Source organism: Raphanus sativus, chromosome 1 (genome assembly GCF_000801105.2).
Source record: "Raphanus sativus cultivar WK10039 chromosome 1, ASM80110v3, whole genome shotgun sequence".
Lineage (NCBI taxonomy): Eukaryota > Viridiplantae > Streptophyta > Magnoliopsida > Brassicales > Brassicaceae > Raphanus > Raphanus sativus.
In genome coordinates this window covers 12661001-12677249 of record NC_079511.1, presented here as the reverse complement: position 1 = coordinate 12677249, position 16249 = coordinate 12661001, and the positions used below count along the sequence as shown (strand labels likewise).

The window sequence follows — 16249 nt, the reverse complement described above, 5'->3', positions numbered from 1 at the left end:
ATATATAGTTTTATGTATTTTATAAATATTTATGTCTGAATGCTACGACTGACAATTGCACTTGTATCATAAAAATTCCACGTAATTATTTTCTTCATTTATTTACATAATTCTTAATTATTTTTTTTTGAAAATAAAGATTAAATATAATTCATTGCGTAAAATTTTTAATCAACCATTACTTAATAGGGTTTCAACCACCTTTCAAAATTAAAACCAAAAATCTAATGAAAACTCATTTTGATATATGAATTCAAGCGTAGGTAGGGTGTTCATCTGGTGTAAAACGTAAAAAAAAATGTGTTAGCTTAAAACCAATAATCATTACTCAGTAGTCAATAGTAACATTACCAAAGAGAGATGTCAGAAAAGAAAAAAAAACATTACCGAAGATAGTTAAAGCCCACATTTGATAAAAATAACTGAAGGCCCGTATCCATTAATAAGCAGCTAGTAGCTGGTCCATTTAACTTACCTAGACAGTCTTAACTGCTTTTAAAATTATATAGAACACGAGGAGCACGAGCAACTAAAAAATACTATGTTAACGCCACCACCATACCAGCCGCGTACATAGCTGCCACATCACTGCTCGATTGACACATGGCCTAAATTTGATGGAATGTAGACCCACAGAAACCTAGCGCATTCTACTTTCAACAAGGTGCGACGTAGCAGATAACATAACCTTTCCACTTTCGAATTTAGTATAATTGAGAGCGCAGATGTTAGTGATTGCCACGTCATCGGGAACGTGCACTCTCTTTCTTTCTCGCTCTCCGTTTCTCTCGGTTTCTGGATTCCCGGAAAAAAAAAAAACAGTTATCGTCGTCGAGTCTCCTCCGTCTTCTGGTCAACGATGAATATCTTTAGATTCGCCGGCGATATGACTCACTTGATGAGTATCTTAATCCTTCTCCTCAAAATCTACGCCACGAAATCCTGCGCTGGTGAGTTCTCTTCCCTGTGTATGCACTGAAGACGAGCTCTCGAAAACAATCTCGCATTGCTTTGACCTTTCACGATCGATTTCCATGTGAATCCGAGTCTGCGAAATAGATTAGGTTTTGATGGAAGAATGCGAAATGATGATTTTAACGGATTTGATTGGTGCTAGGAATCTCTCTCAAGACGCAGGAGCTGTATGCGCTTGTGTTCTTGACTCGGTACCTGGATCTGTTCACCGATTACGTGTCTCTCTACAACAGCGTGATGAAGGTCGTCTTCGTTGCTAGCTCGCTGGCTATCGTTTGGTGTATGCGTAGGCATCCACTCGTGCGAAAGTCGTACGATAAGGATCTGGATACGTTTCGTCATCAGTACGTTGTGTTGGCGTGTTTCGTGTTGGGGCTTCTCCTGCATGAGAGTTTCACATTCCAAGAGGTATTGTCAATTTGAGTTTTACCATGCTTTTGTAGTTTTAGTTTGTAGAGACGTGAAAAAAGCGAATACCTCAAAGCATAGTTCAGTTGTTAAGTGACACTGAGACGTATTTACCTTAAGGTAGTTGCTATCTTCTTATGGTTCATTTGTTCACACTTAGTTATGGTGATCCTCATACTGCTAAATCATTTCTTTGGTGATTATGATGGATATGTCAGTTCTTTTCCAGTTATATCATTTGGATTTTGTAATGTTGTTGGTTGTTGGTAGAATATATAGTCGCTCATGTAAAAGAATTGATCAGAACAACTTTCTGAACTGATTTGGAGTCTGTGTTTTGTAGTCTTATTTGAAACTTTTTCATAGTTGGGTGCTTAAAGCTTGTTTAAAGTTTGTACTGCATGTGCCACTTCTCTTATCTTGCTGTTTAGTATGAGAAATTCCTTGAGTGTCGAAGTGTTGCATCGTTAGTGTTTTTTTTTGCTTCTGTTTAGCGAAATGTGTAGAAGCCGGAAAACCGAATCAAATAAACGATATAATAAAAGCGAGATGTTAAGGAAAGAAACGATTGAATAGACGAAATGAAACCCGATAAGAAAACGTTCATGGAGTCGAGATATGATATCTCTTTCCTTAACTCTTTATATTCGCTCCGTAGTGAGACGGGACTGTACGAATATAGAGTCCCAGGATAAAACCATGGCGACGATTCACGCTTCACTCGTGAATGCCCTATCGAACTATACTCTACGAAACACTCTCTAAATACTTACGCTAAGGGAATATTTGCTGGTTTCGATGTGAAAGAAAAAGTGAGTAATGAATGAGGAGGAGAGGCAGTATTTAAAGAGAAGACGGAGCAGCCACTTCCCGCAACAGTTGCTGCACGTGGGCGAGAATCTCGCGGAGATCGAGGGAAGGTGAGTTGCGAAACTTCTTCCTCAAGACTCGCTCTCTTCTTGTTTAAATATCTCGAGAGGATAAACTGCGTGTCGTTTTTATTTTGTAAACAAACTACTTGTCGTTTCAAAATAAAATGCATGTTGTTTTTTGAGAATTAAATGGGTCAAAACGTTGGGTTTAATTTGGTCCAAAAAAAATATTCTTATCGGGCCGGAGGCCCTCCACCAAGACCCAAGACCCAAGACCCAAGACCCACGACCCACGACCCACGACCCACGACCCACGACCCACGACCCACGACCCACGACCCACGACCCACGACCCACGACCCACGACCCACGCCCGACGCCCGACGCCGCGCCCGGCCCGGACCGGACGGCGGCGGCGGCGCGCGCGTGGGGGCTATCCTCTCTCTCTGAGCTGTTTACACACTCCTAACTCATGAACATATATATACTACTCGACTTTGCCTCATGTAACCGATGTGGGATGTTTACACATCTCTTCAATAAAGTCACTAAGGCTTTTGCTCGGTTACATTCGCTGGCCCATTTTGTATTCACATTTGTCAATTATTATTGAGCCATTGGTTAAAATAATTGTCCAACAATCCCCCACATGAATAGAAATGACTCTAAACATATGCAGACTAGATGCAGACTCGATAGACTCTAAAAAAAAACAAATAAACTTTACTGACTAGACTTAAACTAAAGCTAGACAGACTGACTTATCGAGAGTGTTTGCGAAAATTCACTGTGTTTGAGTAGGTGGCATTTTTAAGCCTTGAACCACTCATAGTTAATATCTGTCGGGTTTACTTTACCAGAAGGTGAACATGATGTCTTGAACCAACCGGTGTTTTATGTAGACCGAGACAACAGGCACAACGCAGCTTCATTTTCTCGTAGAACTTAGTTCTCTATTGTGTTCATTGTGGCCCTGAACTATTCCTGGTTTTCATGAGTGAACTTAGAGAATATAGCCTTGCATTCATTCTCCTAGAAACGGCCCCATTTCACACTCATTAGGTGATTGACCATGAAAAGTATTGAGTAATACTTCGCTTTAGAAGCTATGGAATCATTAAAAGCATATGCTTATCCTTCTCTCATTCGTTAGCACTTATCATCTTTAGGAGCTGGGATGAGACTACTTTGTCTCAAAGTGCTTTGGTTAGATTCTGCTTGATTTTGTTTTCCCTTTGAACCTACGTCTTGGGATCTCCAGTCATGATAGGTAGGGTTGCAGTCAAGCATCCTCATTAGTTATAGGCTTTAAACCCATTCCTTTTGATGATTTAGCAACAACATCTCGTGGCAAACCTTTAGTAAATGGATCCGCTAGGTTGTCAGCCGATTTGATGTAGTCTATTGTGATTACACCAGTTGAGATAAGTTGTCTAATGGTTTTATGTCGTCTTCTAATGTGACGAGATTTACCATTGTAGAGATTATTCTGAGCCCGAGCTATAGCTGATTGACTATCGCAATGTATTCTTATAGCTGGTACAGGTTTCTCCCACATAGGAACATCTTCCAAAAAATTTCTAAGCCATTCAGCTTCTTCTGCTGCTTTGTCTAATGCTATGAACTCAGATTCCATAGTTGACCTAGCTAGCACTGTTTGTTTGGTAGATTTCCAAGATATTGCCGCTCCTCCTAGTGTAAAAACATATCCACTTGTGGATTTTGAGTTTTTAGAATCTGATATCCAGTTAGCGTCACTGTATCCTTCTAAAACTGCTGGTTCTTTACCATAGTGAAGCCCAAAATCTTTGGTGTAGCGCAAGTAATTGAGTACTCTCGTTATAGCTTTCCAGTGTGTATGGCCTGGATTACTTGTATATCGACTAAGTACGTTTACTGCATGCGCTAGATCTGGTCTTGTACAATTGGTCAAGTACATGAGACTTCCGATCACACGTGCATACTCGTTTTGTGAAACCGCTTCACCTGAATTCTTTGTCAAGTGCATTTGGGGATCTAACGGAGTTTTTGCAGTACTATTAGAGTAGTTTTTAAATCTCTCTAATATTGTTTCAGCATAATGAGATTGAGTTAAAGTAATTCCTTTTGAATTTCTTATGATTTTAACCCCGAGAATAACATCTGCTAATCCCAAATCTTTCATCTCAAATTTTCCTTTGAGCATGTTTTTTGTTTGATTGATAATGTCTTTATTGCTTCCAATAATGAGCATATCATCTACATATAGACATAACAAAACATACGCATTTTTGGTAATTTTGTAGTATATGCATTTATCACATTCATTAATTTTGAAACCATTTGACATCATTGTGTTGTCAAATTTTTCGTGCCATTGTTTAGGAGCTTGTTTAAGCCCATAAAGTGACTTTACAAGTCGGCATACTTTGTCTTCCTGTCCAGGAATGACATGGCCCTCAGGTTGTTTCATGTAAATTTCTTCTTCTAAATCACCATTTAGAAAAGCTGTTTTTACATCCATTTGATGGATTTCTAAGTCTCTTAAGGCTGCGATAGCTATCATCGACCTTATAGATGTTATTCTGGTTACTGGAGAATATGTATCAAAATAGTCAAAGCCTTCCCTTTGTCGGAACCCTTGAACTACAAGCCTAGCTTTATATTTTCCACCAGGTTTTCGTGTCATTATCCATCTATTACCTAATGCTTTGCAGCCAGGTGGTAAATCCGTTACGTACCATGTGTAATTTTGCATGATAGAATCGAATTCACTTTTGACAGCTTCATTCCAAAACGGAGCTTCGGGTGAAGCCATAGCTTCTGCCAAAGTTTTTGGAACATTTTCTACTAGAAATGCCATTAGGAAATCATCACCAAAAGATTTCTCCTTTCGAGCTCTTTTGCTTCTCCGAGGTTCATCTTTTTCTTCATTTTCTGAGATATCATTTATAGAACTTCAACGTTTGTCTCAATTTCTGAGTCCTTGTCGTTGTCTCTTTCTTCTCGAGTTCGTTTTGAACCATGTTTTTCCCTGTATGGAAAAATATTTTCGAAAAAGATGCATTTCTAGACTCCATGACTGAATTTTTATGGATGTCTGATATTTCAGATTCATGTACCAGAAACCGATACGCAGTACTATTATGTGCATATCCGATGAAAATGCAATCCACTGTTTTAGGTCCAATAGTGACCTTTTTGGTGGCGGTACCGCAACTTTTGCCAAGCACCCCCACACTTTGAGGTATTTATACGAAGGTAAATTACCTTTCCATAGTTCATATGGAGTTTTGCCAGTTATTTTGTGTGGAATCTTGTTGAGGATATAATTAGTGGTAAGCAACGCTTCCCCCCACATGTTCTGGGGTGACCCAGATTCCTGCAACATTGCATTCATCATCTCTTTAAGAGTTCGATTTTTTCGTTCAGCAACTCCATTAGATTCTGGTGAATAAGGGGCTGTAGTTTGATGTATTATTCCATGTTCCTTACAAAATGAATTGAATGGACCATCATACTCGCCTCCTCTGTCGCTTCTAACTACTTTAATAGTTGTTTTAAGCTGATTTTCGACCTCGAGTTTAAATTCTTTGAATTTATCTAAGGTTTCATCTTTGCTATGTAAAAGATAAACATAACAATATTTTGTGCAGTCATCTATGAAGGTCACAAAGTACTTTTTCCCACCTCTAGTTGGCATGTATTTCAAATCACATAAATCAGTGTGAATTAAATCTAGAGGTTTATTAGTTCTTTCAACACGAGGTGAGGGCGTTTTTGTGAGCTTAGCCTGTACGCAAACTTCACATTTTTGTTTACTTGTTTTAAATTTGGGAATTAAATTTAAATTCATTAATCTTTGTATAGATTTATTATTTACATGGCCTAATCTTTCATGCCATATATTAAAAGACTCAACCAAATAAGCAACTGGCTCTTTCTTATTCATTGAAACTTTTGGAGCTACAACTTTCGGAGGGACGGTCATTACATTCAACTTGACCAGTCCATCCTTAACATACCCCTTTCCCAAATACATCCCATTCTTCCTAATCACGAGCTTATCCGCCTCAAAGCTTGTGGCGAATCCATTCTTGCTGAGCAAGGTTCCCGAGACCAGGTTTTTCCTCATGTCAGGCACATGCTTCACATTTGTCAGAGTGACCTCACGTCCAGATGTCATCTTCAAAATCACATTGCCGCGTCCTTCAATCTTGGAGACTGCAGTGTTTCCCATCCTGAGCTTCTCCTGAGTCTTGCTTTTCTGATAGGTGCTGAACATCGCCCTATCAGTGCAAATGTGGGTGGTTGCACCAGTGTCATACCACCATTCCCTGGGGTTGTTGCTTTCAACCATGTTGGCTTCAGTCACCACAGCAACAAGATCCTCCTCAGTGAGATTTGCCTGAGCCTTCTCATCTTTGATCTTCTTGCGACACTCAGCAGTCTTGTGTCCCACTTTGTTGCAGTAGTGACACTTCCCCTTGAATCTCTCCACATTCGCATTGATTTCAATGCCTTTGTTCTTGAAGTTTTTTCCAGTAGCCTTCAGTGCTGCAGCAGTTTTCGAAGGCTTTGCTGGAGAATGGGCGTGTGCCTTTCCTTTGCCTTTGTGCTCAGCCATGTTGACACTATGCTCCTTAGCATTGATCTTGTCAGCAATTCGGTTCCTGGATTCCATCTGAAACCTCATGATAAGCTCCTCAAGGCCCATCTTCTTCTTCTTGTGCTTCAGGTAGTTCTTGAAATCCGCATAGCTTGGAGGAAGCTTTTCAATGAAGCTGAGAGTTGTGAATGTCTCGCAGATGGACATCCCTTCAGCTTTGATTTCATGGCAAATGAGCTGGAACGCTTCCACCTGATCCATGATGGGTTTTGAATCCACCATTTTGAAGTCATGAAATTTTGCAACCACATACTTCTGGCAGCCAGCGTCCTCACCTCTGTACTTCTTGTCAAGTGATCTCCATAGCTCCTTCGCCGTTGGAATGTCACAGTAGACATGGTACAATGGGTCAATGAGGCGACCCAAAATGTAGCCTTTGCAGACGAAGTCAGAATGCACCCAAATGTCAACACTTGCGAGAGTGTGCACATCATCAATCCCGTAAGGGACAAGGGGCTTGTCCTCCTGGATGAACTTGTCCAGCTTCATCGTTGTTAGGAAGAACATCATCTTCTTCTGCCACGTTTTGAAGTTTTTGCCATCAAACTGGTCTGGCATCAGTCCTTGAGTGAACAGGCTGGGCACAGACGGAGGAGTTGGTACTGCAACCGGACCACTTGAGGTTCCTAGACCTGTACTCGTTTGATAAAGACCAGCACCGAACAAGCTACGGCGCGTGGTTTCATCAGCACTGTTTCCCGCAGGAAGGGTAATGGTTGTTGTTGCTGCAGCGGTTGAGGAAGCAGGGATGTTTCCAGCGGTAGTCACACCAGATACATCAGTTGCAGCAACGTTGATTGGAGTTTGCGCGATGGTAGTGTCAATCAGGGTGTTGTTTGCATCCGTCATTTTTCTGTTGAGAAAACATGAAAACGGATTAGTACTCCATTCAACAATAACAAATTATTATTAATATAATAATAAAAATAATAATGTAAATCGATTTTCATTTTTGGTGTTTGAACCAAATCATATCGATTTAAGTCTGAGAAAACGTTTTGCAAACTCGCTTAAAGCGTTCGCAGAAACCGTTTGTGTAGACTTTTAGATCGTTTCACAAACTCGCTTAAAGAAGCGTTCGTGGAAACGATTCGAATACAGAACGTTTTGAATAACAAAGTATCTTAAACGTTTCGCGGAAGTGCTAGAGAGCAGATCGCAAACACGTTTTTGAAACCGTTAACAAAACCTTAAAACCCGTTTCATAAATCGTTTTTCAATCCGATTAAAGCTTTAGACAGAAAGCGATAAAGAGTTAAGATTGTAGAAGCCGGAAAACCGAATCAAATAAACGATATAATAAAAGCGAGATGTTAAGGAAAGAAACGATTGAATAGACGAAATGAAACCCGATAAGAAAACGTTCATGGAGTCGAGATATGATATCTCTTTCCTTAACTCTTTATATTCGCTCCGTAGTGAGACGGGACTGTACGAATATAGAGTCCCAGGATAAAACCATGGCGACGATTCACGCTTCACTCGTGAATGCCCTATCGAACTATACTCTACGAAACACTCTCTAAATACTTACGCTAAGGGAATATTTGCTGGTTTCGATGTGAAAGAAAAAGTGAGTAATGAATGAGGAGGAGAGGCAGTATTTAAAGAGAAGACGGAGCAGCCACTTCCCGCAACAGTTGCTGCACGTGGGCGAGAATCTCGCGGAGATCGAGGGAAGGTAAGTTGCGAAACTTCTTCCTCAAGACTCGCTCTCTTCTTGTTTAAATATCTCGAGAGGATAAACTGCGTGTCGTTTTTTATTTTGTAAACAAACTACTTGTCGTTTCAAAATAACCCACGCCCGACGCCCGTGCCCGTGCCCGGCCCGGCCCGGACCGGACGGCGGCGGCGCGCGCGTGGGGGCTATCCTCTCTCTCTGAGCTGTTTACACACTCCTAACTCATGAACATATATATACTACTCGACTTTGCCTCATGTAACCGATGTGGGATGTTTACACATCTCTTCAATAAAGTCATTAAGGCTTTTGCTCGGTTACATTCGCTGGCCCATTTTGTATTCACATTTGTCAATTATTATTGAGCCCATTGGTTAAAAATAATTGTCCAACAAAATGTACTGTGTCCTGTGACAAAAATTTCTTCCAGAAGGTGGAATGGATTTTTGTGATCAGCATCTTCTCGAGGTTACCTTTCTTGTGAAAATGTTCTCTGATTAACTTGTCAGATGCGCCTATTGTATCTATTTATTTGAAATTCATCAATGTCATTTAGCCTTGCCTTCATATATATATTTGGCAAATATGCCCCCCTGGATTAACTTTCATCTTTGCAACTGCCTTCACTCCGAACTGTATTCTGAAGTAGTATTGCAGCAGTGGCGCTTTTGTATGCTGATAATGCACTATGCTAATCCTTTGAATTTGGAAGCATTGCAGGTGTTATGGGCCTTTTCTATATACTTGGAGGCAGTTGCTATCCTTCCTCAGTTGGTTCTGCTACAAAGAAGTGGGAATGTGGACAATTTGACTGGACAATATGTTCTCTTTCTCGGGTACGTAATTCTTTCTAGAGATATGTGTTTGCTTGCTTGATCTACCGACTTTAATTGGTTCACATTTTGGAACCCAATGTTGATATAGAATGACTACTAGTCTACTACTACCTGCAATAATGTTACTGTAATATATCTATTGGGTTTGTTTAGAATTGTTCTCTCTTCTTGATATACTGTCTTTGTTACTTACTAAAGTGATCAATGCAAAACAGTACATGTATCTCAAAAGTCTATACAGTCGTTTTCCTTTTAAGCTTGAGGTTGTATTGAATTAATTATTCTGTTATATAAAGGAGATTAGATAGGCTTGGTTGGTTATACATTTTGTTTGTGTGCTGTATACAAAATCTCAGCGAGCAATTATTTAACTTGCAGGGCGTATCGTGGATTATATATCATCAACTGGATCTATCGCTATTTCACAGAAGATCATTTCACTAGATGGATCGGTAATAAATGTTTCAACAAAGAAGCACCAAATCACATTCTGCCGACATATTTTTTTCCTCATTGCTAAAGATTTGACATATTTGCAATTTTTCCAGCTTGTGTATCCGGTCTTGTCCAAACTGCTCTCTATGCTGATTTCTTCTACTATTACTACTTGAGGTAAATACACTCCACCAGTCTGAAAACTCTCCTAACCTTTTATAGCCACTGAACATGTGACTGACTTGGGATCCCTTTCTGTTTCATTCCAGCTGGAAAACCAATACCAAACTGAAGCTTCCGGCTTGAGAAAAACCAGACAAATTTTGCAAGTGTTAGAAAAACAAGAGACATTGTTAGTATTTGGTTTCCCCCTGTTGTTTCAATCTAACAAGAGTTGAACGATGCCGAATTGTTGTGTAAGATGCTTCACATTGTAACTTTCCCGTGTATGAATTCCACGTAGAGATTGAAATCAAATCTATTCGTTTTAGTGTTGTTCAAAACTGTAGCTCAGATTACAAGAGCAAAAGTACAACAGCAATGTTTTCGGAAAAAAAAAAACTTAAAACTAGTCTTGTTGAGTATGTTTTACTTTCTTGGTTTTCTTCTTGTGGTCTCGTGTCTTCTTGCTTCTTACCTCGTCTACCTCTTCACCCTCGGAGACTTTTTCTCTGTTGCGTTTCTCTTTCTTTGACTTCTTTTTCTTCACAGGAGCCTCCTCTGTTTCATCTTCATTCTCTTCCTCATCACCTTCCTGCTTCATTGTCTCTTCTGTTTCAGCGTCAACCTCTGTGTTTGCGACAGCTATCTCTGCTTCGACCATAGAGAACCCAATCATATAACAAACATACTAACGTATGTAGGAATATGTGATAATGTCAACGGCAAAAAGAAAACTAACCTTCTCCACTAAAGCCTGAGTCGAAGACGAGACCTGTAAGATGCTGCTTCAAGAAAACCTGCAAAAAAAACAGTGTGATGAGTTATGATGATTTCTAATTAACATCCATGTCAAAGAGCGTACCGCAGAGATGAGCTGTCGTGTCTTCACGTCATAAATCCGTAAATATCTGTCTAACCCTGAACAATTAAACAAAACAACACACATGAGATTGTTGAAACGCATATAGATTTTAAAGTTAGTGTGACAATACAATGCATCTTTACCGCAAGAAGCTATCACTTGATGATGTGGATGTCTAACAACAGATCTTATGCTTCCGGAACACTTTCCTAAAAAGCTTCCCAACAGCTTTCCTGCAACAGAGATGGTTAATTGATTGCTTACTTGTTTGATACGGCAACATTGTTTTATGATACGTATGTAGAGAGAATCAACGAACCTGTTCGTATATCAAAGGCAGCGAGGTCAGCAGAAGCATTCCCAACATAGACAGTATGACCATCTGGGTCTTCAGTGATAGCTGTAATAGCAGTCTCGTGGAAATCAAAGGACAGGACCGGTCTACGTTGAGCAGAAACATCATAAAGACGAACCTATCTCAAGAAAACAAGAAAAAATGTGAGTAACCTGGACAAAGCGACTACAATCTGGGGGGAAGTAAGAAAAGAAACATCATGGTTTTAACCTGGTGAGACTTAGTTCCAGTGACAAATTTACGGTGATCGTCGTTGCTCATGAATGCAGCACAAGTGAACCAGGTAGGCGTGAAGATCCCTAGATTGTCTTTAGGAGGCTGCACCAAGCAGAGATTGGTTAGAATTACAAGAGACATTAACTGAAGGGTTTGGTAGAGAAGAAACTCACAGATTTTGCGCTCCAGATCTTGGTACATTGTTCAAGATCCCATATATTGACTTCAACACGTTTGCTGCATTACACATACATTCAGTACGGTAACAATCAAACTGAGAGATAAAAAAAAAAACTAAGTTGTTAACTACTAACCCTCCAAACAAGCCGAAGTTCTCGGTCCCGTCAACCTTACCAACCAATAGCTCACCAGAACCACATGCTTTCCAAGTTTTGGGCGCAGCGTCATCCTTAGAATCAGCACGCGCATCTGGAAACTGAACCGTTCTGAGGCTCACATCTCCCTTTCTCGTGCATGTAAGCAATGTGCAAGATCTAATAACACCATTTTTTATTTTTTTTTTCTGAGAAACATCAATCGCAGCAGAAAATTAACTGGTGATTGATTGGTTGAAGAAACTGTTTCATACCTTTCTGTTTGATCTTCTTTTTGCTTTCTAAACAAGTGCAGGCCGGAGATTTCGTTATCTTCAGGCGAAGAACCGTCGTCACCAAACACAGAGTATGCAAAGTGAAGATCATTATTACAAGGATTAAGAACCTCAACCTGTAGAACGGACATAAAACGTTAGCTCGGTTGTGTGGAGAGAAGAAACAAATTACAGATATAGCTTAATAAGAGTAAGGATTTAACACTTTACGTTGCCATCTTTTCTTGCCACAGCCAAAAGCTGCAATTTTAAAAGAAGAAGACAAAAAAAAAAAGTGATGAGCTTTTCAACTAAGCTTCAAGCAGAGCTGACATCATAAGGATGAAACTTTTTGTGTTTACCGGGTTGGTTAGACGGTCATCCATGGAAGCGGCGAGAACGCTTCTGGAAGCATTCATCTCGCCCCATGTGTTGACTACAGTGGGAGTTCCTCTCTCTTTACCTCGAGCTTCAGTCACTGCAACATCGAATTTGAAATATGAGTTCCTCAGCTGAAGGAAGAGAGAGGGAGGGAGATAGAGAGAGAAAAGTGGGGACCTTTGATAAGCCCGAGAGAATCAAAGGTTAAAGCACGGATCGGAGGGCAGCCGAGGGTCTCGTTGGAGATGACTCGAGGCATTTCTTCTCCGCTGTTATTCTTCTGCTCCGAGTTGCAGAGGCGCGACGATGGAGACGAGAAACCTTTTCTAAAACCCTACAATTCGACTCTGGACCACCCAATTAAAGTAACCACCAAATTTATCTTCTACCGGAGTCGTTTTTTTGGGTTAGTTAAACCGGGACAATACTGTACTTTGATTATTGGTTTGGGCCGGCCAATGCTTAGGTCTCTCTTACTCGGCCAGAAGGCTTCATTACCAGCATTTTAGGTAAGTATTACTCGAGTATGGAGATATATATTTGTGCCGGTATTGGGAAATTTTCATGTCCCACCAATTTTTTTTTAAGAAGTTTCGTCAAGAATTTCCTATTTAAACCAATTTTGAAAGAACAAAAGCAGCATTCTTGACAACTTTCTCTCAACACTATTGTTTGGATTTAAAAGTGTTCACTTCATTTTGTGTTGCGGATATGAATCATAATTTACATAAGACTATAAGGTTTGAGGAAGTTAGGCATGAAGGAATAGAAAGAGTGTCAAAGCTGGCATAGACAATGAGTAAAAAAAATATGCTTCATATGTAGACGACTACTTGAGAGACAAGTTAATGTTTCTTAACGATTTTCTTTTCCTTTCAAAAGGTTACATTTTAAGATCTATCTGTTCTTTGTCAAACATTTTAAAAAGGTACCAGTGTGTAAATATTGTAGGGAAAAAATAACACAGATCTTAATACACTAATGGAGGTAAATCTGTTGGTTAATCAAAAAGTATCTACCAGTTTGATCGTCTATTGCACCTTTAGAGTTGGACACATACGAGTTCCTGACTAGTCTCATCAAAATTTACCCTTTTATAAGACACTGATACATTTAGAAGCCAAAGAAACCAAGCTCGCTCGCTTTTTCCTTCTCAAAGGTTTCGAAATACTGATATATGATTGTCACAGCTAGCAAGATTCCAGTCCCCGACCCAATGGCTCCCATGAAATCAGCCAAAACAGTGAGTGCACCTATGCAAACTCCTCCAAAAGCAGCTGCGGTCGGGATATAACGGTTCAGCTCCTTCTGCAAGTTCGACTCTCTGTGTCCCGGCATCACCATTTGTTGTTCCTAATCATTATATATATTTCAATCAAGTGAGTTCCCAGACCTAGACAGTGTTAAAAGAAAAAAACGATTTATCAATGAAACTGGGTTTTAACAATACCTTGAGCTGCTTAGCTACATCTCTAGCAGAAGACCCGGAGACTTCAATCCAAGTCTTTGAGAAGAGGGCACAAGCGGTGAGCATGAAGACGATATAGAACAGAGCATGGAATGGATGAGCTGCCATCTCGGCGAAGCTTGCTGGAGCTGTGATTAAGTAAGCAAGACCACTAACTGGTATAGACTGTCCACTGTACTCTGACTCTTTCCACTGTCCCAATAGGTTCACAAAGAAATTTCCACTGAACTTCCTGTAGAGAAGCTGTTTCACAAGGAGGAGATGCAACTTGTATCAGATAAACCTTCTTAGCTAAAAGTCCTTTGTGCGGAAACAAAAGGAAGTACCTGAGAGATGAAGTAGAGGTTTGAGACGAGAGCAGACTGGAGAATGATCGGCATGTTGGAGGTGTAGAACAGTTTGATAGGGTAAGAACCCTGTTGGCCACGGGCACTCTTTGATCTCACGGGCAACACAACACGGAACCCTTGGAAGTAGATAACGATCAGAAAAATCAAGACTGTAGCAAGCAAGTTGGTAACGTTCGGAAGGTTTTGCCTGTAGAAAGCCTGTCTGAGCGCAGCAACCTTATTGGATTTAGTAATCAGCATATGGAACAAGGCGATGACAGCACCTTCGAACTCAGCTCCACGGCCAGTGTTGATTGTTGTGGGACTAAATGATTTCCAGATAATGCTTTCACTGTGTCAAAGTTGAAAACTTTATGCATCTAAATAACAATCTCTCATAAAAAGAGTAAAGCTTTGTAACGTACCAGATATTGGTAGCTATGAAAAGAGAGATCCCAGAGCCTAGCCCATAACCCTTCTGAAGAAGCTCGTCAAGGCAGATAACGATGATACCAGCAAAGAAAAGCTGGAGGATGATGAGAATAGAGTTTCCAACGCCAAGCTGACCAACAGGACCGTACATTCCAGAAAGAACATACGCAACAGCTTCACCAATAGCAATCAAAATCCCAAGAAGCTTCTGAGCACCATTCCTACACAAGAAACAAACAAAACACACATGAGACAACAACAATTCTGACAGGTTCAAAAATCACAAAAAAAAGACTGTTAACTTACAAGAGAGCACGATCCTCGCGGACATTGTTGTCAACCTCAATGATCTTAGACCCAGCCAAGAGCTGCATAACGAGACCAGAAGTGACGATGGGGGTGATACCAAGCTCCATGACGGTACCACGGTTGGAGGCGAGAATGACACGCATCCAGTACAAGGGATCAGCGCCGGTGGTGGCGTGGATACCGTAGAGAGGAAGCTGGCTGCAGACGAGGAAGATGAAGAGGGAGATGACTGTGTAGATGACTTTCTCTCTGAACGGAATCTTCCTGTCGGCACTCTGCACCTCTGGGAGAAAAGGCAAGAATGGCCTCACCAGATGCAAAACTCTGAATCCTCCTCCCATTGGCATTGGCTAGGTCTAATTATCTGCACTACTACACATATACCAAATCAATCATCAAGAACACTAGCTATAGATATGTAACATTCGATCTCATCCCATAAACTAGATCTACCAAACAGTTTCAAGACGATCTCAGATCTATATACTTTGAGAAGACGGAAGAAGCTTTACCTCTGCGAGTTTGAGAGGAAGCGCTGCGAAGAAGAAGAAGAGACGTGTTACAAGTTTGTTTCGCTCGAAGCCTATTTTAACAAGAAGATAATTACATGTCATCGACCCAATTAAAATAGTACACGTACCGGCTAGGGTCAAGTGTGACGGCTTTATAAAATTATATTAACACACTGTTAATCAATGTTATTAATTTTGGAACATGTCCAATTAACAAATGTTATGTCCAATTTAAAATTTCTAACAATACATCTCTTTTAAATATAACTGCATCAATAAATTATATCTATTCTATGTCAACCACCACTTCCCTAATAACCAGCAACCGATTTTTGCCAATAACTTTTTAGTCAACACATATTTGGCTACTAAAATTAACTAAAGATGCTAATAATTTTTCTTTTTTTGTAAACTAAGATGCTAATAGTTTTCCAAGTAAAATCTAATATAGAGCATAGTCATCTTCGTTACTTCTTATTCTAATATTTTTTGTTTGGTGTAATCTTATTTTGAATATTATTTGTAATAATGTTATTATTATAATTATATATGAAATCAAATCATGAAACTTTAATGAAATTTTATCTATTTAATTATTATTTGATTAATAAAAAAATTGAAACTATACTGTTTTTTCTAAATATCTATTTACTATTAAAATACAAAATTAGTGTGTGAAATGGATATGGTAACTTTGTATAGTTCTACAATATCACTAATTTAATACAATTATCAAAATTCTTAGTAATAATTTGAAAAAAGAGATATTCTATACAAGT

The 16249-nt window shown here is 39.7% G+C and overlaps 3 protein-coding genes across 5 annotated transcripts; 1 reads left to right on the top strand and 2 right to left on the bottom strand.

Moving 5' to 3' along the window:
* Positions 1–730: 730 nt before the first annotated feature.
* LOC108840366 (ER lumen protein-retaining receptor A-like) lies at positions 731–10350 on the top strand. Its single transcript, XM_018613202.2, has 6 exons — positions 731–950; positions 1118–1383; positions 9305–9420; positions 9799–9872; positions 9969–10032; positions 10125–10350. Exons 1-6 carry the CDS (start codon positions 860–862, stop codon positions 10159–10161), a joined length of 648 nt encoding a protein of 215 aa, XP_018468704.2. The 5' UTR covers positions 731–859; the 3' UTR covers positions 10162–10350.
* Positions 10318–12766, bottom strand: LOC108863194 (uncharacterized). Its single transcript, XM_018637534.2, has 12 exons — positions 12598–12766; positions 12402–12517; positions 12271–12300; positions 12040–12176; positions 11765–11944; positions 11624–11687; positions 11445–11552; positions 11199–11352; positions 11023–11112; positions 10880–10935; positions 10757–10814; positions 10318–10665 (listed from the first exon to the last, which is right to left on the bottom strand). Exons 1-12 carry the CDS (start codon positions 12677–12679, stop codon positions 10424–10426), a joined length of 1317 nt encoding a protein of 438 aa, XP_018493036.1. The 5' UTR covers positions 12680–12766; the 3' UTR covers positions 10318–10423.
* A 606-nt stretch (positions 12767–13372) lies between these two features.
* Positions 13373–15587, bottom strand: LOC108807693 (uncharacterized). Of its 3 annotated transcripts, none has more exons than XM_018579969.2 (6): positions 15471–15587; positions 14956–15330; positions 14643–14870; positions 14215–14569; positions 13871–14131; positions 13373–13773 (listed from the first exon to the last, which is right to left on the bottom strand). In XM_018579969.2, exons 2-6 carry the CDS (start codon positions 15303–15305, stop codon positions 13534–13536), a joined length of 1434 nt encoding a protein of 477 aa, XP_018435471.1. In that variant the 5' UTR covers positions 15306–15330; positions 15471–15587; the 3' UTR covers positions 13373–13533. The 3 variants fall into 3 exon arrangements, with proteins under 3 accessions (XP_018435471.1, XP_018435576.1, XP_018435525.1); XM_018580074.2 differs by having other exon boundaries at positions 14956–15322; XM_018580023.2 differs by having other exon boundaries at positions 14956–15327; positions 15471–15586.
* Positions 15588–16249: the final 662 nt, after the last annotated feature.